This window comes from Scyliorhinus torazame, chromosome 1 (assembly GCF_047496885.1).
Source record: "Scyliorhinus torazame isolate Kashiwa2021f chromosome 1, sScyTor2.1, whole genome shotgun sequence".
NCBI lineage: Eukaryota > Metazoa > Chordata > Chondrichthyes > Carcharhiniformes > Scyliorhinidae > Scyliorhinus > Scyliorhinus torazame.
This window is the reverse complement of record NC_092707.1, coordinates 255778802-255802324: the sequence shown is the minus strand read 5'-3', so window position 1 is coordinate 255802324 and position 23523 is coordinate 255778802. Positions and strand designations below refer to the sequence as shown.

Genomic DNA, 23523 nt, shown 5'->3' with positions numbered 1-23523 from the left:
CAAATGCTTGGGGGACTGCCATTCTCTGGTTCATTCCCCATGGCAATGCCTTGACCAAAGGTGATCTGCCTGACTTGGCAGTTAACATTTAACTACTCTCTGCTGCATTCTCCATGACAGCGCCTCTATTTCCTGTTGGTTCATCTGCTGTCCTGATGACTGCAAAACAGAAAGCTTCAATAGTATGTCTCCCTTTTTTTTCAACAATAGTGAACTCAACATAAACTACAACAAAAGACTGACAGGTGATATTTCAAACAGCATCTCCAACAATGCAGCACTCACTTGGGCTGCACTGAAGTGGTAGCTTGAAATATGTGCTCATATCTTGAAGTGGGACTTGAACACACTACTTTCAGACTCTGAGAAGAAAGTGCTACCTGGTCAGCTAGTTGTGCAAAAATAAGAATGGGGACAGGTATTAACTTAAAAATACAAGCGAGGTGGGCCAGAATCGGAAAGAATGCAATGGTCAAAATGAAGAAACGGTGAGGTTTCAGAAGAGCTAAAATTCCTAATGTCCTCCAGTGTCCTTGCTCCTTTTCCTTGGAGCTTGCAATTTATTTTCCCTTTCTCATAGATTATCATAGAATTTACAGTGCAGGAGGCCATTCGGCCCATCGAGTCTGCACCTGCTCTTGGAAAGAGCACCCTACCCAAGGTCAACACCTCCACCCTAGCCCCATAACCCAGTAAACCCACCCAACACTAAGGGCAATTTTGGACACTAAGGGCAATTTATCATGGCCAATCCACGTAACCTGCACATCTTTGGACTGTGGGAGGAAACCCACGCATACACGGGGAGGATGTGCAGACTCCGCACAGACAGTGACCCAAGCCGGAATCAAACCTGGAACCCTGGAGCTGTGAAGCAATTGTGCTATCCACAATGCTACCGTGCTGCGCATTTCTATTCCCATTTTAAGTGGCAGTCATGCATTTTGTTTCTTCAGGATTCACTTCATATATCAACAGATGCTTTACAGCAAAATACAGCTGAGTTCATCCTTCATTCCTTTGAATCTGGTCTTATAACTGGGAGAACACAGGAAAGGCAAGTGCTTCACGGCAAGAAAAATGTCAATACAATAACTGTAAATTCATCCTGGGAAGTAAGGAATCAAATCGTATCTTTCATCCATAAATCGGGGCGGCACAGTGGTTAGCACTGCTGCATCACAGCGTCAGGGACCGGGGTTCAATCCCAGCCTTGGGTGACTGTGTGTATGGAGTTTGCACATTCTCCCTGGGTTGCCGCGGGGTGCTCCGGTTTCCTCCCACAGTCCAAAGACATGCAGGGTAGGTGGAGTGGCCATGCTAAATTTCTCCTTAATGTCCAAAAGGTTAGGCGGGGTTACAGTGCTAGGTAGGGTGTTCTTTCGGAGAGTTGGTGCACACTCGATGGGTGAATGGTCCCCTTCTGCACTGTAGAGATTCTATGATTCCAAATGACTGGGAAAGAGGAATTTGCTGAAGAGGGGAATACTACAAATCAGTTTGAGGTACAGTCAGAGTTTTCTATAAAAATACAAATAACTATATCAAAAAAAGAGTTTTTAGGAAGAACAAACATGGTTGTATCTCAAGTGAACAAAGCAAAATACTACTACAAATATACACAAAGCTACAATCTTTCACCATCAATAAGGCATGCAACAATTGCATGATATATTTCTACAGTAAACTAGTTGTATACACAGTGACGGATGAGCTTCTGCCATGCTTAGACTGCAACAGTGTCTCGGTAAACATCAAATCCCTAACTAACTTCATCAATGCCCCAATGAGTGATTTCCTGTACTGTTTTATGCAAGTCTGTGTTCATCACAAAGTAGCTTACAGTTCCCCAGAATCCCGCCCCCCCCAAAAAAAAAATCAGCCTCAGAGGAACCTCTTCCCAAATATTTTGACTGACCAAGAATTGCTCTCTTCAACCTGAGCATCCCCTTGTTTAATCCAGAGACTCATAACAAAATACCACAAATGGTCTGCTATTGTTTCATTTCATGTTACAATCTTTGTCATTGTCAAATGATACATTCCGAACTAACATAAACAGTACAATGGGAAATCTGATCATGTACAGCATACACAATCACTGTTTCACAGTTGAAGACGATGGATTTTGAACTTTGCTGGGTTCAGCGTAGCTGCTAGAGCTGTACAGATTAAATAATTTTAGAATGTATACTCCAGCAAATGTAAGGAAAACTAATTTGATAAACAAAAGGTATACTGCCATTTAATTTTCACTGGAATAAGCATTAACATATCACATACTTTTATTGGTCTCAAGCTGACTCCAAATAACAGACAAATATAACATGTATCCGTTTCAAACCACTTTTCTTAAATATAAACCATGTGCTTTCTACTTAAAAAACATAATTGTACTTAACAGATTATCCTCAAATTATATAAAATAAGGTATATCTTGAATAAGACAGGCAGAGACAGATTGTTCCATACTTACCCTGTAATAATTATCTCTGGGTAACTCTGGGTGCCTAAACCCCAATTACCTCCATTGATGGGCCATTCCTAGAAGACAAAATAAGAATAAATGTGGACACCAGAAGAGATCTTCTTTTCAGTAGGTGTGCTTGCCACTAGTCATACTATCTAAACATTCAGGTAAGCATTTAGGACAGTCCTAGTGGGCAAGAGAGCTACACAACATGAACTTCTCACCAATAACTGCCTGTGGCCTACTGCATAAACAGTGTCTCCAAACACAAATTCAAATTTAAGCAATGGATCAAATAAAACTAGAATCCAATAAGGGGTCCCTAGCAAATAGCTCCTGGTTTGAAGGAGAATAGCAAATAATGGTTAGTTCCTCCACAATTAACTTTCCTAATTATAGTTTGACATCTTCAGGGATATTCAAATTCTCTGCTTCCCTCTCTATCTTCAAACTGTACCCAATTAAAACATTTGTAAACATGGTAGGAGGGCTGGAGTCCCAAAATCAAACCACACTGAAGACACCCATGACTGAAATATAAACATAGAAGTCTGCAGCTCTGGAGCTGATTCACCCCATTTGATAAGGTGCTGCATTGGAGACTTGTTACGAAAATGAATAACAAACCACTGAAAGGAGAAAAAGAAAAGTAAAATGAAGTGCTGGAGGCCATGCAGATGGTCAACGTGTTAATGCTTCAGGATAGCTGTTCCTGTTTTGCAGGTATCAATGAAAATCTACGTATTGTTCAAATACCACATTTTTCTCGAAATGGAAGCCATAAATAACTAGGTGTAAACACACTATCCTATTTTAAATCATGCAATTTAAAAGCAATCTAATTTTAGAAACAGAACATTTGACAATGAAGAGAAGTTTTGAATACATGTGAACTGTGAAAATAGGAGTATTAACAAAAGTACAGAGGCATGTCTATTCATGTAAGCAACAGGATCAAAGAGGTCACACTGAGCAGAGAGACATTACTCTCCCAGGAGAAATAGTTTAACGGTGTGGTGCACATGATATGCTAAATAGCAACAAAATTCTGCATAAACATTCGTGCGAGAGACCGAAAATACAGAGGAAATGCATAGGAGCACAAACAGCTTAGCTTTTATATTTCAAAAGACAGATTCTAAACCTTTTTGCTATATCCTTGCCGCTTCTGCTTTGCCCCAACAGAATAAAGTGCAGGAATTAAATCAACAGGGCAGTCAGCAAAATACTCGCAACAGGTGACAGGCGATTCATGTATATCCAAGGGGTATGGGTTCTCAAATATAGGATAACTGGAAGACAAAAAAAACCAACATGCATTAAAAGCCTTAAAATAAGCAGTGGCAACAGACTTCTCATGTAAATCCATTAACTTAAATCATAAATTGGGAAAGAGTGTACACAGTGATTATGTCATTATACCCAGTAATAGAAGTGAGCATATTGTCAAAGAGTTGCCCATGAATGATTGAGGCACTCACTGCTTTGTATTAATTATTTTTTAACAAAACACACGGGTATTGTACTCTGTTCCAAACCATTTTTGTTTAGTTTTAGTAATAACAATAGGATTCAAGATCACCTATCAGACAGCCACTTTAAAATATCCCCCTCTCAGCTATAAAATGGGTAGAAATGAAGCCCATGTTGGAATCAAAGAATTTCAGTGGATACAGTGCAGAAGGAAGACATTTGGCCCATCATGTTTGTCCTGGTCCTCTGCAGCAACAATTCACCAATTGCCACTCCCTGCCTTTTCTCAGTAGGCCTGTACATTTGGCCTTTTCAGTTAATGACCAATTTCCTTCCAAATGCCACGACTGAACCGGACTTCATCACGCTCAGTGCATTCCTGATCTTAACCACTTACTGCGCCAAGAAGTGTCATCATTGCTTCTTTTGCAAATTACCTTAAACTAGTACCCTCTGGTTAGCAATTCTTCCATCAACGTGAATAGTTTCTCCTTATCTATTCTGTTCAGACTCATGATTTTGAAAACCCCCATCAAATCTCCTCTCAACCCTGTCTTCTCTAAGGAGATCATCCCCATTTTCTCCAAGCTATCCATATAGCTCATATCTTGGAACCATTCTTGTGAATCTTTTCTGCACCCTCTCTTAATGTCCTCGTCTAAAGTGTGGTGTCCAGAACTAGATGCAATACTCCAGTTGAAGCAGAACCAATGTTTTATTTTTTGCACTCTATGCTCCTATTTATATTGCCCAGGATCCCATATGTTTTATTCACCACGTTCTCAACCTGCCCTGCCATCTTCAATGGTTTGTATAGACATCCAAATCGCTCTGATCATGCACTCCCTTCAGAGTTGCACCCTTTATTTTATAATACATGTCTGCTTTCTTCCTGCCAAAGTGAATTATTCCATACTTCTCTGCATTAAATTTCATCTGCCACAAACCTATGTCCTTTTGAAATTCTACACTATCCTCTGCAATTCACAATGGTGCCAAGTCGTGTGTCATACCCACATTTTACAATGTTGCCTTTATAATAAGGTCAATGCCATTGATATACATCAGGAACAGCAAGGATCCTAAAACACTGATTGACCCCTAGGGAACTCCACAGGTTAATGTTTCTTTCGTCCAAAGAAAAACAACCGCTCACCACTACTGGTTCCTGTCACTCAGCCAATTTTGTATCCATGTTGTCACTATCCCTCTTATTCCATGAATTTGAACTTTGCTCACAAATCTGTTGTGCAGCACTGTATCAAATATCTTTTGGAAGTCTATGTACACCACATCAACAACATTATCTTCATCAACCCTCTCCGTTATCTCATCAGAAAATTCGAGGCAAGTTAGTTAAACATGATTTTTCCTTCGTAAATCCAGGCTGGCTTTCCTTAACTAACTTGCATTTGCCCAAGGGACTACTAATTTTGTCCTGAATTACTGTTTCCAAAAGCTTCACAAACACTGATGTTAAACTTCTTACTTTTTTTTTTGAACAAGGGTGTGACGTGCAATTATCCATCTTCTGCCCAAGACCACCCCAGAGTGTAAGGAAGATTGGAAAATTGTGCTCAGTGCTCCCTCGATTTCCACTCACTTCCCTCAGTATCCATGGATGCATCTCCTGGTCCTGGTGCCTCATTAACTTTAAGTACAATCAGCCGAACTAATACCTCATCTTCATCAATTTTAAACCCTTCAAGTGGCTGAATTTTCTTCTCTTACACTATGACTTTGGCAGCATCTTGTTCCTTGGTAAAGATAGATGAAAAGTATTCATTCACTACCTCAGCCATGCCCCCTGTTTTCCTGTGAAAATCCCCTTTTTTAGCCTATAATCAGCTGCACTCCTTTTATCACCCTGTTACTGTTTATATGCTAACAGTGATTTGGGGATTCCTTTTAATATTGGCTGCATGTCTCTTCTCATATTCTCTCTTTACTTCTCTTATATGCTTTTACAATTTCCCTCTAAACCTTCCATATTCAGTCTGGTTCTCAATTGTATTATCTACCTGACATCTGTCATAAGCACACTTTTCCTGCTTCGCCTTTATCTCCATCTCTTACATTATCCATAAAACTCTATATCTGTTTGCCCTACCTTCTCCCTAGTGGAAAGATACCTCCACTGCACCCAGACTATCCTTTCTTTAAAGGCAGCCAAATCCATTTGTGTACAATTGAAATGGGCTTTCCTCCAGCTCATTATTTTTACTTTAGATTGTTTTCCAAAGCCATCCTAAATCTTATGATACAATGATCACTGACCCCAAATGGTGCCCTCCTCACACTTGACCCAACACATTCACAAGCAGACTCAGCAATGTCGCCATTCTCGTTGGACTGGGAACATAATGTAGACCATTCTTCTGAAGACACTAGAGGTACTCTCTGCCTTTAACACTGCTACTAGCCCAGTCTATATTTGGATAATTGAGGCCCCCCATTATAACTTCTATAATTCTTGCACTTCTCTTTAATTTCCTTGCAAATTTGTTCCTCTTCATCTTTCTCACCAGTCAATGGCATATAAACGACACCAAGCAATGTAATTGCACCTTTTTTGTTTCTTGGCTCTAGCCAAATAGACTGTGTCCGTGATCCCTCTGGGACATGCTCTCTCTCCAGCCCTGCCATGCCCTCCTGAATCAATACTGCCACCCTCCTCCTTTTCTTCCTGCATGAAACCCAACATCAAACGCATGTCAGTGGTCATAGTACGATATGGTCATCCAAGATTGGGAAAATTCTTCAACCAAGGATGAAGTCAGCAACTGAAGATCAAATGCTATATTTTTGTTAAAAGCAACCATCAATTTAGGTGAGTGAGTGAATAAATGGTGTTGAGAGATATGTTAGATGTGTAAAAAGCAATACGATAGCTAATGGCTTTTGATTGCTCAAAAGTATTCTGCATTCAGTTTTTTTCTCTCAAAACGACATCTTGCTGACGTTCCCATTTCCTCAGGCCTTTTAAATTCCCTCAGTCAGGCACCTCTCACAGTAACTTCATTGGAGCCTACTTGTGACAATCAGCGATTTCATTTCATTACACAGGAGTAATCATCTACAGTCATGCTATGACCGAACATCAAAATATTACTGCAAGGTAAAACAATGATCAGATATGGCTGGAATATACACCTCCGTTGAATGATTTTTATTTAAGCTGAACTGGTATTTTTTGGTCCAGTTTACTGGTCATTAATGCAATTCCAGTACAATTCTTACCCGTTTTGTCCGAGATCTACAACAACCAAGTCCTTCTCCAGAAGGACAACGACTGCATGCGGCTCCTGAAAATCTGTAGAAATACGACAATAAACCAAACATGCCAGAAATAAAGGTGTACAATTGGAAAATTGGTCTTCAGATGAATTAGACTCATGGAGTGCAATGCAAGTATCTGACAATTTTAAGATTTCCTGAATAACATGAAAATCAAATTCCAATTTTGTAATTTTTCACTAAAAGTAGAAAAGAATGGTCCTCATCAACTTATCTCCTCACTCCACAACTCTCCACTGATCCAAAATGTTAACAATATTAAGTCATGGGAGTGCAGCGGTCTTGAGAGCGTGGAGTTAACCCATAGTAAGAATAATTGTGACTTAAACATTGACACTTTCATTTGTATATTTTATCGTATTTTGTGTTTGAAATTGTTTATTTGGCTCTTGGTGAGATTGGATGGACTACATGAAGCACACTAGGGCCCTGCTCTAATCTGCTAAAACTGCTTCCTATTCCACAATCAACCTGCAATGAAAAGATAACCCAGCTTCATTTCTCCATTTTAAAACATGTTCTTAATACATTTCCTGTTTTGACCACCCTCACCTCCAATAACAATTGGAAGGAGCACCAAGGTTAAGACCTTGCATTCAGCTGCCTTTGTGATTTCCCCTTTCCGAACCCCACTGGGTCAGACTTCCTCGAAACATGTCCCTGACCGAACCCAAAATTGCAGCTCTCGTTTCTCCCATCTCCCCATATGCCCTCTCCAAACTCATCCTATCCATAGGACTCACCTCCTGCTCCCTCAACTCCATCCCCACTAACCTGACCACTCAAATTCCCTGTCTGGCCCCCCGTGTTAGCTAACGATCCTCGCTTCAGGTATCTTGCTTGTTTCTTTCAATCTTCTACCATCAACCCTCCTCAAAAACAGCACTTGACCTCTCTATTCTTCCAAACCATCAACACGGCTCTAATCTCTCTAATCTTTCCAAAGTCCTAGATCTTGCTGTTGTCTGCCAAATACATGTTCAGCCTTCCCAGAAATCCATGTTTGAATCCCTCCATACAGGCTCCCCACAGTACCAAAACATCCTATAAAAGTCACAAATGATATGCTGTGCAACTGACAGCAACTATCTCTCCTCATCCTTCTTGATCTGTTTGAGGCTTTTTACGCGGTTAACCACACCAGCTTTTTCCAACATTATTCCACCTCCATTGTCCCAACTGGGTGGTTGTCCGGCACTCTTCCAGTGCCACTCTGAATAGTACGGCTGCAGCCAAAAAATCACCTGTAACGGTTTCCTTTCCTGCTCTTGCACTGTTTCCATAGAATCTTTACAGTGCAGGAGGCCACCATTTGGCCCATCGAGTCTGCATCGACTCTCTAATGAGCACTCCACCCAGGCCTACTCTCCCACTCCATCCCCGCAAAACCATGCATTGATCATGGCTAGTCTACCTAACCTGTACATCTTTAGACTACAGGAGGAAACCGGAGCACATGGAGGAAATCCACCCACTATTTATCACCGCCCTGTCTTTCAGTTTCATGTGCACAATGAGAACACCCGCTAGCTCTCCGAATCCCTCCTCGGTATCCAAATTGTCTGACTGCTTATCTGGAATCCATTATTGGACAGGCAGAAATTTCCTCCAACTGAATACTGAGAAGACCAGTCCCCACCATAAATTCAGTTCTCCAGCCACTGACTCCATCCCTCTCCCTGGCGACCCGAGAGGCTGAAACAGGAAGTTTGCAACCTTGGTGGGTGCTGTGTTTCCCCCAAATGAGCTTCCAACCACAAATCTGTATCATCACTAAAGCTGTCTATCCCTATCATGGAATCACAAAATGGTTACAGTACAGAAAGACGCCATCAGCCCATCACCTGCTGACTCACTAATCCCAATTCCCTGTCTTTTCCCAATAGCCCTGAAATTCTTTTCTTTTCAGATAATTATTAATTCTTTTTTGAAAATCTCAATGAAAGCTCCCTTTACCACTCTCTCAGACAGTGCATTCCAGATCCTAACCACTTGCTGTGTAAAACACGTTCTCTAGTTCTCAATCCTCCTGCCAATGGGAAGTTTTTCCCTATCTACTCCGTCCAGGCCCCTGATGATCTTGAGCACTTCTATATATTTCCTCTTAATCTTTCTTTCTCCCTGGATAACAGCCTCAGGTTCCTTAGTTTGTCCACGTAACTGAATTTTAATCACTGGAACAATTCCTGGAAATCTTTTCTGTACCTTCTCCAAAGCCTTCAAGTAAATATAGTGATCCAAGACTCCTATCGAGGCCAAACTAAAGTCTTTCACAGGTTTAACATAAATTCCTTGCCTTTGTATTCTGTGCCTCGATTGATAAAGTCCAGGAATGCCATATGCTTCATTAATCACTTTCTCAAACTGCCGTGGCACCTTCATTGATTTATGCACATGTACCCGAATGCCCCTCTACTCCTGCACCTAGTTTAGAATTGTACCCTTTATACTGCCTCTTGTTCTGAGCAAAATCAATCACTTCACATTCCTCTGCATTAAATTTAATCTGCCACATGTCCGCCAGCCTGCGTTCTCTTAAGACCATAAGATATAGGAGCAGCATTAGACCATTCGGCCCATCGAGTCTGCTCCGCCATTCAATCATGGCTGGTATTTTTCTCATCCCCATTCTCCTGCCTTCTCCCCATAACCCTTGATCCCCTCATTAATCAAGAACCTATCTATCTTAAAGACACTCAAGTGAGTTTGCCTCCGCAGCCTTCTGCGGCAAAAAGTTCCACAGATTCACCATCCTCTGGCTGAAGAAATTCCTCCTCATCTCTGTTTTGAAGGATCTGCCCTTTAGTCGGAGCTCCACATTATCCTCACAGTTCACAATAATGAAATGTTTTATGCCAACTACAAATTTTGACGTTGTGCCCTGTACACACATACCATTAACATATATCAGGAAAAGCAGGGCATATAACACTAAACCATGGGGAACCCCACTACTGAATATGCCTTCCACCAGTTCGAAAAGCATCCATTCACCATTACTGTTTCTTTTCACTCAGCCCATTACATGCTGCCACTGTCCCTTTTATTCCATGAGCATCAACTCTGCTGACAAGCCTGTTCCATTGTACTTCATCAAATGCCTTTTGGAAATCCATGTGCACATCAACCACATTTCTTTCTCTGCTACCTCTGTAACGTCACCCAATTCCACCTCGCCTCAACTTGTCATCTGCTGAAACCTCATCCATGTGCTTCTGTTACCTCTAGATTTGAACTATTTCAACACACTCCTGACCAGCCTCCCATTTTACATCCTCCATAAACTGAAAGTCAATGAAAACTCTGAAGTCCATACCCTAACTTGCACCATAGGATATGGTTCACCAATGCAATACATTAGCTCTCAGATAAGCAGTGCCTTTGATTTGAAAATGTCTTCCTCATTTTCAAACCCTTCCATGGCTTCACCCCTCCCTATTTCTGCAAAATCCTGCTGCCCTATAATCCTTCAAGATATCTGTGTTCCACTAATTTCTGATCACTTGAACGATGAGCAGAATCAGAGTACTGCAATGTAGCACATGTCTGGGACCTTTATTTTAAAAGTGGGGCAAAAGCACTTTCCAAGACTTGCAAATCTAGGAGTCTATAATTAGCTTAAATAGTTAAAATACTGCACTCATATCCAATTATATCTTATTTGAACTTCATTAAATAATTATTTTGGGAATGATACGCCGGCAGTAATTTGTTGGCTGGGGTTTGTGCCCGGGGGGAGTTTGTTGGTTATATTATTGTGTTTTTGTTGAAATTTGATGTTTAAAATTGTTAAAATTATAAATGCCTCAATAAAACATTTTCTTAAAAAAAAAATGTCACACACTCCTGTGGCTATAGTCCACTGAAAGGCAAGCTGGGTTCTTGCAGAAGTAGCCACTTGCCAGCGAGTGCCAATTTAGCCTAGACTAGAGCATGCTTACAAATGAATCACTGTTTCACTGGCTGACATTTCCACTAGTAACATTTGTCTTTAGTACTACCATAGGTGGCTTATACATGTTTTTTGGTCTCCTTTGCTCCAAACTTAAACATCAATGAATAAACTACAATGAACTGAAAGATTGCCTGAGGAGTGAATTTGTGATAAAAATGATCTGAGGCAAAGTTACCCATTTTTTATAGTGGTAGAACTATCACATTTGAGTCAAAGGTTTAAGGCCCACAGCAAAGACGAGAGCATATAATCTAAGTGGCGTACAAGTCAATCTGGAATGCAAGACATCTCAAATTTTTTCAGCCCCAAAAATCATGTAAAGTCACAGCATAGTTTTCTTATATTAGTCAGCCTCATTTTTTCACCCAAAAATGCATGTTTTACTTCCCAGTACTTAATAACTGGGTATAAGGGATCAAGGAGGTGATATGAGTTGTGTTGCAAAGATGCCTGGGGAGTTTGCACCCACAAAGAGCAGACCCCTACCACCCACTCCCCAGTGATTGATAAAGATGGCTACCACCCACACCAGAAATTAACTTTTACACTAGGCATATAAGTCACACCCTGTTAATGGAGTGATCTTATGAGGCAAAGGTCAATTTATACACCAAAGTCTACAGTGGATTGACAATGCGTTACCGATGGAGCATTGCACTGTTGGAGATGCAAACTTTCTGATGAGATGTTAAATCATAAATGCCACCCCCCCGCCCCGGTAAAATATTGCATTGCGTGACTAGAACCACAACAGGACAGTTCCCCCCGTGAGATATTTATCTCTCAATCAAGAAGACTAAAATCCGATCATGAGGTCATATATCTCTTTGCTGTCTGATGTTGTTCCACATTAAATGACCCCTGCACAGTGACAACACTTCAAAAGTATGTATTGTTTGTGAATTACTTTGGGACATCCACAGATTGTGAAGCACTATAACATTGCAAATCCTCTACTTTTGCAAAGGGCGGCACAGTAACACAGTCGTGAGCACTGTTGCCCCACAGCTCCTGGGACCCGGGTTCAATTCCAGCCCTGGGTGTCTGTGTGGAGTTTGTACGTTCTCCTGCGTCTGTGTGGGATTCCTCCCACAGTCTAAAGCATGCAGGTTAGATGGATTGGCCATGCTAAATTTCCCCTTAGGTGAGGTTACTGGGATAGGGCCGAGACGTGGGCCTAGGTCGGGTGCTCTTTCAGAGGAACAGAGCAGACTCGATGGGCCGAATGGCCTCCTTCTGCCCCACAGGGATTCTACGCAAGAGAATAGTTTGCATCTAGAAGGTGCAACAAATTCAGATTCAGTAGTCTTGGGTGACGATGCCCATAAAAGCATTTGCAACAGATCTTTATTTTAGAATTCGTGGAAAGGTGAGTGCAGAATACAAAATTGTCACAGTTGATAAAAATTGAGTAACTGGGTAAACGTACCGCTAGGATATGGCGTTTCACAGAGGGTGAGAAAGTCAACAATTGGGTAGTCCATCTCAAGTACTGCAGTGCTCTTCCCATGCATCACCGTCAAGCATGGTCTTCTGCCTACAGTATCATAGGACAGACCTCCTGAGAATATGATGAAAGGATCTCTGGAAGCAAAAATTATAAATATTAGTTTGAGCCAAGCACGTATTTAGATTTGGTTTTCAATGCTAAAGTTATACGAGAGAGTGAAATCCCAAGCTAATATTTTACTGCAATTAGTAGCTTAAAGCTGCTGGGATGTCCATCTTTCAAAGCAATGTGCATGTTACAAAATAAACCTGATGGAATAGCCTGAAGAGTAGCATTTTAGTAGCAATTAATTATGTTAATTATTCTTGCGGAGAAATAGTTAACTGAAGTGAAAAGTCTTTCTGCAGAACTAATCAATCACTTCACAAAATTATACTGTGAAATTTATATAACCGCCTTTAAGTTAGGAAATGAATGCTTAACATTTTGAAAAGGGTAATTTAGGGATGTTGTTAATGTGCATATAGAATGTAATTTGGTCTCTGTAGACAGGTTTAAAAAAAACCTAACTACCGACATTTGTAGAAAGACTTAGTGTATACAATATTTCAATTACCCTATGAGCGCACCATGCTATGAGCTGATGTTGTCTTGCAATTGTAGCTGATACCATTGGGTGTATAATCAGGTAAACAAACAAAGTTAAAATAAACTTACCCAAAGCACCAACCCAGTACTGTGTACAATTCTAGTGACTGTACGAGGGGTTCCTGGCACTGGAAACGGCACAGTGAAGGGTAATTTACAAGGGCAGTCTCCAGAAATGGAGAATATTTGCAATGGGGAAAAGGCAGCTGAGCGATACCTTACTGATATGTTCAATATTCTAAGGGGTAGAGATGTACTATACTCATATTAAATACATTTGATATTGCAAATTGTACAGATTTAAGCCGAGAACAGGAATAGTGAACGGCCAGTTCAAATTGAATTACTTTACACAGGGAATGAGAAATGCAAGGGATAATATTGTCCAGGGAAGCAAGGAGGGTCTAAATTTGAGAGAACTAGACAGAGGGAGGAGAAAGAGAAGCAAAAGAGAGAAGAGAGTGGAAAGAAAGAGAAGTCAGAGAACAAAAAAGAGAAAGGGCATGCAGAAATACACAAATATTTTTTGAATTATGGGACCAATGATCATTTCTGGCCTTGTTCATTGCTGCACTGCACCACAAAAAGAATCCCTTCCCTGTCCTGATTAGTACACCATTATTGGATTACTCAAGCCCATACTAGGACAGAGATGAGGAGAAATCCTTTCTCGGAGGGTTGTGAAACTATGGAACACTGCCTCAGAAGATGAAGGAGACCGGGGTCTTCGAATATTTTTAAGATGGAGTTAGATTGATTGCCTTGCCTAACAAGAATTAAAGGGGGGGGTGGAAAGAATGTGGAAATAGAAACAGATCAGCCATGATCGTATTGAGTGGCGGAGCAGGCTCGAGGGGCTATTGGCCTATTTCTGTTTCTATTTTGCATGTTCACACATTCCTGGGTCAATAAATTTACATTTATAAGAACTAGAAGCAGGAGTAAGCCATCTGGCCCCGCGAGCCTGCTCCGCCATTCAACGAGATCACGGCTGATCTTTTGTGGACTCAGCTCCACTTTCCCGCCCGAACACCATAACCCTTAATCCCTTTATTCTTCAAAAAACTATCTATCTTTATCTTAAAAACATTTAATGAAGGAGCCTCTACTGCTTCACTGGGCAAGGAATTCCATAGATTCACAACCCTTTGGGTGAAGAAGTTCCTCCTAAACTCAGTCCTAAATCTACTTCCCCTTATTTTGAGGCTATGCCCCCTAGTTCTGCTTTCATCGCCAGTGGAAACAACCTGCCCACATCTATCCTATCTATTCCCTTCATAATTTTATATGTTTCTAGAAGATCCCCCCTCATCCTTCTAAATTCCAACGAGTAAAGTCCCAGTCTACTCAGCCTCTCCTCGTAATCCAACCCCATTAGCTCTGGGATTAACCTAGTGAATCTCCTCTGCACACCCTCCAGTGCCAGTACCTCCTTTCTCAAGTAAGGAGACCAAAACTGAACACAATACTCCAGGTGTGGCCTCACTAACACCTTATACAATTGCAGCATAACCTCCCTAGTCTTAAGCTCCATCCCTCTAGCAATGAAGGACAAAATTCCATTTGCCTTCTTAATCACCTGTTGCACCTGTAAACCAACCTTTTGCGACTCATGCACTAGCACACCCAGGTCTCTCTGCACAGCAGCATGTTTTAATATTTTATCATTTAAATAATAATCCCGTTTGCTGTTATTCCTACCAAAATGGATAACCTCACATTTGTCAACATTGTATTCCATCTGCCAGACCCTAGCCCATTCACTTAGCCTATCCAAATCCCTATGCAGACTTCCAGTATCCTCTGCACTTTTTGCTTTACCACTCATCTTAGTGTCATCTGCAAACTTGGACACATTGCCCTTGGTCCCCAACTCCAAATCATCTGTGTAAATTGTGAACAGTTGTGGGCCCAACACTGATCCCGGAGGGACACCACTAGCTACTGATTGCCAACCAGAGAAACACCCATTAATCCCCACTCTTTGCTTTCTATTAATTAACCAATCCTCTATCCATGCTACTACTTTCCCCTTAATGCCATGCATCTTTATCTTATGCAGCAACCTTTTGTGTGGCACCTTGTCAAAGGCTTTCTGGAAATGCAGATATACCACATCCATTGGCTGCCCATTATCTACCGCACTGGTAATGCCCTCAAAAAATTCCACTAAATTAGTTAGGCACGAGGCAAAGGCCAGTACCTCGGCCTCTTTCGCTTCCTGCACTTCCGGATCCTCCGCCGCCCCAAATATCGCTACCGCTGGGTTCGCCTTCACCTGAGCGTCCAAAACCCTAGACATCACCCTTGCAAACCCCTGCCAGAATCCTTTAAGCACCGGGCATGCCCAAAACATATGGGCATGATTCGCCGGACTCCCCGCACACCTCGGGCACCTGTCCTCCACCCCAAAAAACCTACTCATTCTTGCCGCCGTTATATGCGCCCGATGCACCACCTTAAACTGGATTAATCCGAGCCTGGCACATGATGAGGAGGAGTTCACCCTGCCCAGGGCATCGGCACACAGGCCCTCATCCAGCTCCTCCTCCCACCTATCCTTCAACTCCCCCACTGAGGCTTCCTCTACCTCCTGCAGCTCCTGATATATGTCCGACACCTTCCACTCCCCTACCCAGACGCCAGACACCACCCTATCCTGGATCCTACGTGGGGGCAGCCGCGGGAATGTCCCCACCTGTTTTCTAAGGAAATCCCGAACCAGATGGTACCTGAACGCATTCCCCGGCGGCAGGCCGAACCTCACCTCCAGCGCCTGCATGCTGGGGAAAACCCAGTCTATAAACAGGTCCCCCATCCTCCTAATACCTGCCCTATACCAGCCTTGGTATCCCCCATCCAACCTACCCGGAGCAAATTTGTGGTTATTCTGTATCGAGGTCCACACCAAGGCCCCCTCCTCTCCCCTGTATCTCCTTCACTGCCCCCAGATCCTCAGTGCCGCCATCACCACCGGACTAGTGGTGTATCGCACCGGCGAGAACGGCAGCGGAGCCGTAACAAGTGCCCCTAGACTGGTGCCTCAACACAGCGCTACCTCCAACCGCCCCCACCTCCATGATCCATTTCCTGATTATGGCCACATTGGCCGCCCAGTAATAACTGCAGAAGTTCGGCAGAGCCAGTCCTCTCTCCCCCCCTCACCGGCCGGCTACGCTCCAAGAATACCCTTTTGACTCGCGGGGTTTTATTCGCCCACACAAATCCCGTGACAATCCTATTCACCCGCTTAAAGGAGGACTTGGGGGTGAAAATGGGGAGGCACTGAAATACGAAGAGGAACCTGGAGAGAACCGTCATCTTCATAGTCTGCACCTGTCCCGCCAAGGAAAGCGGGAGCATATCCCACCTTTTAAACTCTCCCTCCATCTGCTCCACTAGCCGGGTTAAGTTGAGCCGGTGCTGGGCATCCCAGTTCCTGGCCACTTGTATCCCCAAGTACTGAAAGCTCCTCTCCACTATCCTGAGCGGGAGCTCCCTCAAATCTCTCCTCCTGGCCCCTACCGTGGACCACGAACAGCTCACTCTTCCACACGTTCAATTTATACCCCGAGAACCTCCCGAAGTCCCCCAGGATCCGCATGACCTCCCCCATCCCCTCTAACGGGTCTGAAATATAGAACAGCAGGTCATCCGCGCAGATGGAGACCCGGTGCTCCTCCCCTCCACGCACCAGCCCCCTCCAATCCCCCCGAAGTCCTGAGCGCAATGGCCAACGGCTCAATTGCCAGGGCAAACAGCAACGGGACTGGGGACACCCCTGTCTCGTCCCCCGGTGCAGCCTGAAATATTCCGATCTTAGCCGGTTTGTGGACACACTCGCTACAGCGGCCTGGTAGAGCAGCTTGACCCACCCTATAAATCCCTCCCCAAATCCAAACCTGCCTAGAGCCTCCCACAGATACTCCCACTCCACCCTGTCAAAGGCCTTCTCCACGTCCATCGCAGCCACCACCTCCACCTCCCCCCCCCCCCCCCCCCCCCCCCCCCGAGGGCATCATGATAATATTCAGGAGCCTCCTCACGTTTGCGTTCAGCTGCCTGCCCTTAACAAAACCCATCTGGTCCTCCCCAATCACTCCCAGGACACAGTTCTCTATTCTGGTGGCCAGAATGTTTGCCAACAGCTTGGCATCCACGTTCAGGAGCGATATCGGCCTGTAGGACCCACACTGAAGCGGATCCTTCTCCTTCTTCAGGATAAGCGAGATCAATGCCTGCGACATTGTTGGAGGGAGGATCCCTTTCTCCTTTGCCTCATTGAAGGTCCTCATCAGGAGCGGGCTCAGCAGCTCCGAGAACTTCTTATAAAATTCTACGGGGAATGGTCCGGGCCCAGGACCTTGCCCGTCTGCATGCCTCGCAACCCCGACTACCGCCTCCAACCCAATTGGGGCCCCCAGTCCCTCCACCCGCTCTGCTTCCACCCGTGGGAACCTCAACTGGTCCATGAACTGCCTCATCCCTTCCCTCTCCCCGGGGGGTTCCGACTCGTATAACCTTCCGTAGAACTTCCTGAAGACTTCATTGACCCTCTCTGGGCTCAGCACCATGTTGCCTTCCCTATCCCGCACTCCCCCAATCTCTCTGGCCGCCTCCCTCCTGCACAGCTGGTGCGCCAGCATCCTACTCGCCTTCTCCCCATACTCAAACTGCCCCCATCGCTTTCCTCAGTTGCGCCTCCGCCTTCCCCGTGGACAGCAAGTCAAACTCCGCATGTAATTTCTGGCGCTCGTTCAACAGCCCCCCCTCTGGGGCCTCCGCGTACCTCCTATCTACCCTGAGTATCTCTCCCACCAGTCTCTCCCTCTACTTCTTCTCCCTGTGGGACCTAATGGAGATTAATTCTCCCCTAATGACCGCCTTCAGAGCCTCCCAAACCACTGTCACCGTCACCTCTCCTGTGTCATTCGCTTAACTCTGGTTTTCTCCCCCATTGTGCTTCCGTGAGTCAGCTGACCCCGGCTGCTCCCGCCTCTATATACCAACCCATAACTTGTTGCCTCCTTCGGGCCCCCTTCCCATGCCTCCCCTACAGGGTAGAGGGGCAAGCGCCATCTGGGACCTCCCCGTGCGCCGGACAGCCCGTCCTGGGCGTTTCCCACCCCCTAGCACCGAACACCTGGAAAACAAGCAAAGCAAACAACAAAACCCCCACCAAACTAGGGCAGACATGCCCATAAACTTATGCTTTACCCGCCGTCCTCCCCTCGGTCCCTCCCCACCCGCACATTTCACCCATACAACAGTTCCATAGTTCAGGTCCAGCTTCTCCTGCCTGATGAACAACCACACCTCGTCTGGGGTATCAAAATAGTGGTGTCTGTCCTGGTATGTTACCCACAGTCTCGCCGGGTGCAGGAGTCCAAACTTCACCCCTTTACCGTGGAGGACCGCCTTCGCCCGGTTAAAACCTTCACGCCTCATCGCCAGCTCAGCTCCCAGGTCCTGGTAAATTCGGATCTCGCCATTCTCCCACTTACTGCTCCGCTCTTTCTTCGCCCACCGCAGGACTCGCTCCCAGTCTGCCAAGCGCTGAAACCATATCACCATCACCCTCGGTGGCTCGTTTACCCTCGGCTTTCTGACGAGAACCCTGTGTGCCCCATCCAGCTCCAAGGGCCGCGGGGAGGCCCCCGTGCCCATCAGCGTCCCCAGCATTGTGGCCACGTACGTGCTCGCGTCCGCCTCCTCCGCTCCTTCAGGAAGGCCCAGGATCCGCAGATTGCGGCTCCGAGACCTGCACTCAAGGTCATTCAGCCTCTCCTGCCATCTCTTATGGAGCGTCTCGTGCGCCTCCACCTTCACCACCAGGCCCAGGATCTCTTCCTCATTCTCCGCCATCTTCCTCCTCACCTCCTTGATCTCCTTCTCCTGCGCCTTCTGGGTCACCACAATTCTTTCCATGGAGGCCAGCATCTCCGTTTTCAGCTCCATGAAGCAGTTTTTAAGGAGCTCCTGCTGTTCTCTGACCCACTGGGCCCACACCTCCCGATCTTCTCCGGCCACCATTTTGTCCTCCCGGACCTTCTTCCCTGGGTTCGCACGTCTGCCGGCTCCGCTCCCGGTCCTCTCCATGATTGCCACCGCCGCTCTTTTTAGCGGCCCAAAACACCGATCCTGGCGGGAGCTGCCGTTCGCGTGACCTAGCAGGTCATGTCCGCTACCGGAAGTCAAAGTCACTTAAATATTAAATAGCTTACAGCGCTAATGCTACTGATTTCAGAGAGTGCACAGCGCTGATGTGGTGGGTCATAGGAAAGTTTACATCTGACCACCTCCCCAAGGATGGGACTTTGACCTCTTCTCAGGGGATCCTGCAGTTCTCATGTGTCTCTGCTAACGTTGTAACTCAGACATGATTTAACCAATCTTAACCATACTTTCCAGTAAAGAATATGACGATTTACACCATAAATCCTTCCTTCATGTTTTATTTGTCATTTTCCCCCCAATATATTTTATTTGATTCATGTAATGCTTCAGAACATAAACTTACAAGTTATTGCCTGGTAAGGGAAAGTAACAGATGACAAGCAGAGCCAAGGAAGATGAAGAAACGAGGGCAAACATGAAAACAATTGACAGAAAGCAACAGGCAGCAATTAAGAGAAACAAAAGATGAAGAAGCTAGAGCAAGAATGTCAGAAGATGTCAGTGTGACAGATTGCAAGAAGAACCAGTGCTGCAAATAAAGGGACCAACATTCCTGAAGGAAATTTTCATCTATGGTCCTCATTATAAGTCAGACCCAGAAAATATCAGCAGGAAATCAGAGGTACCTGAATATCGCGATATAGATGAGAGAATATGTCAAATAATGTTATAGTAATTTTGTGTGAATTTAGGTATTGTTTCACATTTGTAGGATTAAAATTGTTGATTGAGAGGGGGAATGTAATTAAGTGAGTTGTAAAGTGAAACATTTCAAATATTACTTCACAGAAACATTTTTGTGCTCCGGTTTTCAGCTTTAATACCAATTTCACTCAGCTCACATGATTTCATAAACACATTTTCTTCTAATTTTTAAAAAACTTTCATTCCTTTTTTCCCCCCTGACATAGGACAGGGTGCCCAGTTTGTTACTAATACTGGGCATGATAACATTTATTGTTAATACATAGGTGGGCATCTACATGTACAAAGTTTGCTGAGAGGAGCAGGATGGCACAGTTTCCTATTGCTGTTCCTTATGAGGAAGGAGTTTTGCTGAAACTTTGCCCCAACTCGAGAAAATATTTAAGGTAGAATTTACAGCAAGTTACAGAACATCATTCTGCCATTTTGGGCACAGTTATTCAGAGAGCCATACACCGCAACAATAACAAACTGCATTTGTGCAGCACATTTCATGTTGGGAATCTTCTCAAGGTGCTTCACAGGAATGTATCAAACAAAGACTGTCGCAAAGATATTTTGGCGATTGGCTTGGTTAAAGGGGTAGGTTTTAAGGAGCACCTTAAAAGAGAGAAGGTGCGCAGAAATTGAGGAAAGCTTTCAATTTTTCCCACCATACGTCATATCACCCTATCAACATATCCTGCTATTCCATTCTTCTTCATGTACTTAGCTAGTTTCCCCTTATATCATCCACGTGTCCTATTTCTCTCAACTGCTGGTAGCGAGTTGCACATTCCAACCATTCTCGGTAAAGGAGTTTAAAAAAAATTCCTTATCAGTGGTTTTCATAATTATGGCCCATAGATTTGGACTCTCCATTAATGGTCACTGCTAGTCTGGCACAAGGTTGCTTCTCTGTGTCCCTTCCCATTTTTATATCTTCCTCCTCGTTCACGTTATCTATAATCATGGAGTATTAGCTTTCTACTTGTATATTAAGAATATCAAGCTTCACCTCTCCAACACCACTCCATTGCTGGTTATGTAGCTGTGGATGATACAGATTGATTTGGAGCTTGGCATTTGGCCGGGCCATTTTGTTTGACACCCAAAGTAGCCTGACTGCATCTCCACCTGGAAATGATGATGATTCAGTCGGATGATGCACAAACTGGGTTTAATGTTTAGACCCAAACATGGAGACAAACTCAACAAGGTGGCCGACCACACAACCAAAACATTACCGATCTCGGCCACGAATTTAGCCCCATCCCTCCCACTACCACTGAAATCTTCATTCATATTTGTCACTTCTGACAACATTAGAACAGTTTGCTGGCACCCCAACGCACTTACTACCTCCAACTCATTCAGAAATTTGCTACCACTATTAAATGGAGTACAGAATTATTTCACACACTTTCCATTGTCCACCAGGGGGAGAAGGGAACCTCGCCACTATGGCAGGCAGTGGAGGTTCCATCTATGTAAGATTTTCCTTTTCATCAAGACTGTAATTTTTGAGTACATCTTTAACTACCAGTTCTCTTCCCTTACTGTTTTCTGGCTGTCTCAAACTATGCTTTTGCATGGGTACAGAAATCTTTTAAAATAATTCTGGAGATTTTGCTCAATAGGTCACATTCAGATTTCGGATGCCTGCTGCTCATGAAAAACACTGCAGCATCCTGATGGGGAGAGGAATTTGTGACTAAGGAGATTATTGTGGGGTTTAATTCTTTCTAGAGTCTTGATGAGGTGCGGTCTATACGGAAGGGTTTCCAAGAGTGATGCCTAAATAAATAGGATAACAAAAATAATAATCTTTATTGGTGTCACAAGCAGGAGGATAGTGCAGCTAAATGCGTGTAGGAGTGAGGGTTGCTGGACCATTGGGATCTCTTCCGGGGCAGGTGTGACAAGAAAGACAGGTTGCATCTAAACTGGAGGGGCGCCAATACCCTGGCTGGGAGGTTTGCTAGAGTCACTCGGGAGGATTTAAACTAGTATGGCAGGGGGGTGGGAACCAGAGCGTTAGCGGAGAAGGTGCAATAACTGAAGGGGTAATAGAGAACAAAAATAAGAGAACAACACCACCCTGTCTGCTCAAACACAATGGTTTGAAGTGTATTTGTTTCAACTATACCAGTAAAGCAGGTAAGGCAGATGAACTTAAGAGCACTTATTAGTACTTGGAACTATGATGCTGTGGCTATCGCAGAAATGTGGTTAAAGGAAGGGCAGGATTGGTAGCTGAGTGTTGGAGGATATAGATGCTTCAGGAGAGATAGAGGGGGATGTAAAAGGAGTGGGGGAGTAGCATTACTGGTTCAGGGGAATATTAGGGAGGACATCTCGGAGGGCTCAAACCATGAACCAGTCACAATGTTGGGGGTTTATCACAGGCCCCCCAACTGCCAGCAAGAGATAGAGGAGCAGATTGGTAGGGAGATTTTGGATAGGTACAAAAGTAACAGGGTTGTTGTGGTAGGGGATTTTAACTTCCCTTATATTGACTGGGACTCACTTAGTGCTAGGGGTTTGGATGGGGCAGAGTTTGCAAGGTGTATCCTTGAGTGTACTGACCACAATTCTGTAAGTTTTAGGGTACTTTTGGACAGGGTTGAGGGTAACCCTTGTGGTTAAGGTGCTAAACTGGGGAAAGGCAAATTCCGATAATGTTAGACAGGAATTGAAGAATTTGGATTGGGTGCGGCTGTTGGAGGGTAAATCAACATCGGACATGTGGGAGTCTTTCAAGCAACAGTTGATTAGGATTCAGGAAAGACAAATTCCGGAGAGAACGAAGGATAACTATGGGAAGTTTAGAGAGCCTTGGATAAGGAGGGATATTGTGAACCTCGTCAAAAATAAAAAAGGAGATCTTTGTATGGTCTAGAAGAGTGGGGACAGTCAAAACCCTTGAGTATAAAGAAAGTAGGAAGGTACTTAAGCGGGAAATTAGGAGGGGTTAGGGAAGGTCCTTGGCAAGTAGGATTAAGGGGAATCCCAAAGCTTTTTGTTCATATGTAAAAAGCAAGAGGGTGGCCAGGGAAAGGATTGGACCACTTAAGGACAGTGGGGGAAATCTATGTGTTGAGCCAGAGGAAATGGGCGAGGTACTAAATGAGTACTTTGCATCAGTATTCACCAAAGAAAAGGACTTTGTGGAAGATGATTCTTACATAGGGTGTGTGGGCAGTCTGGGCCATGTTGACATCAAAAAGGAGGAGGCATTGGATGTTTTTAAAGACATTGAAGTAGATAGGTCTCCTGGGTCTGATGGGATTTCACCAGAATACTGAGGGAAGCAAGGGAGAAAATTATTAGGGCCTTAACTGACATTGTTGTATCCTCATTGGCTAC

General features: G+C 44.2%; 1 protein-coding gene across 6 annotated transcripts in view; it reads right to left on the bottom strand.

The window, feature by feature from the left end:
• stxbp5a (syntaxin binding protein 5a (tomosyn)) overlaps positions 1 to 23523 on the bottom strand; it is a 281041-nt gene that overhangs the window by 100297 nt on the left and 157221 nt on the right. For all 6 annotated transcript variants that reach the window (XM_072504745.1, XM_072504763.1, XM_072504770.1 and 3 more), the window contains exons 10-13: positions 12625 to 12779; positions 7184 to 7256; positions 3615 to 3762; positions 2477 to 2544 (exon numbers count right to left, since the gene is read on the bottom strand). In XM_072504745.1, the coding sequence (XP_072360846.1) occupies positions 2477 to 2544; positions 3615 to 3762; positions 7184 to 7256; positions 12625 to 12779 (444 nt within the window). The remainder of the gene's footprint in view (positions 1 to 2476; positions 2545 to 3614; positions 3763 to 7183; positions 7257 to 12624; positions 12780 to 23523) is intronic.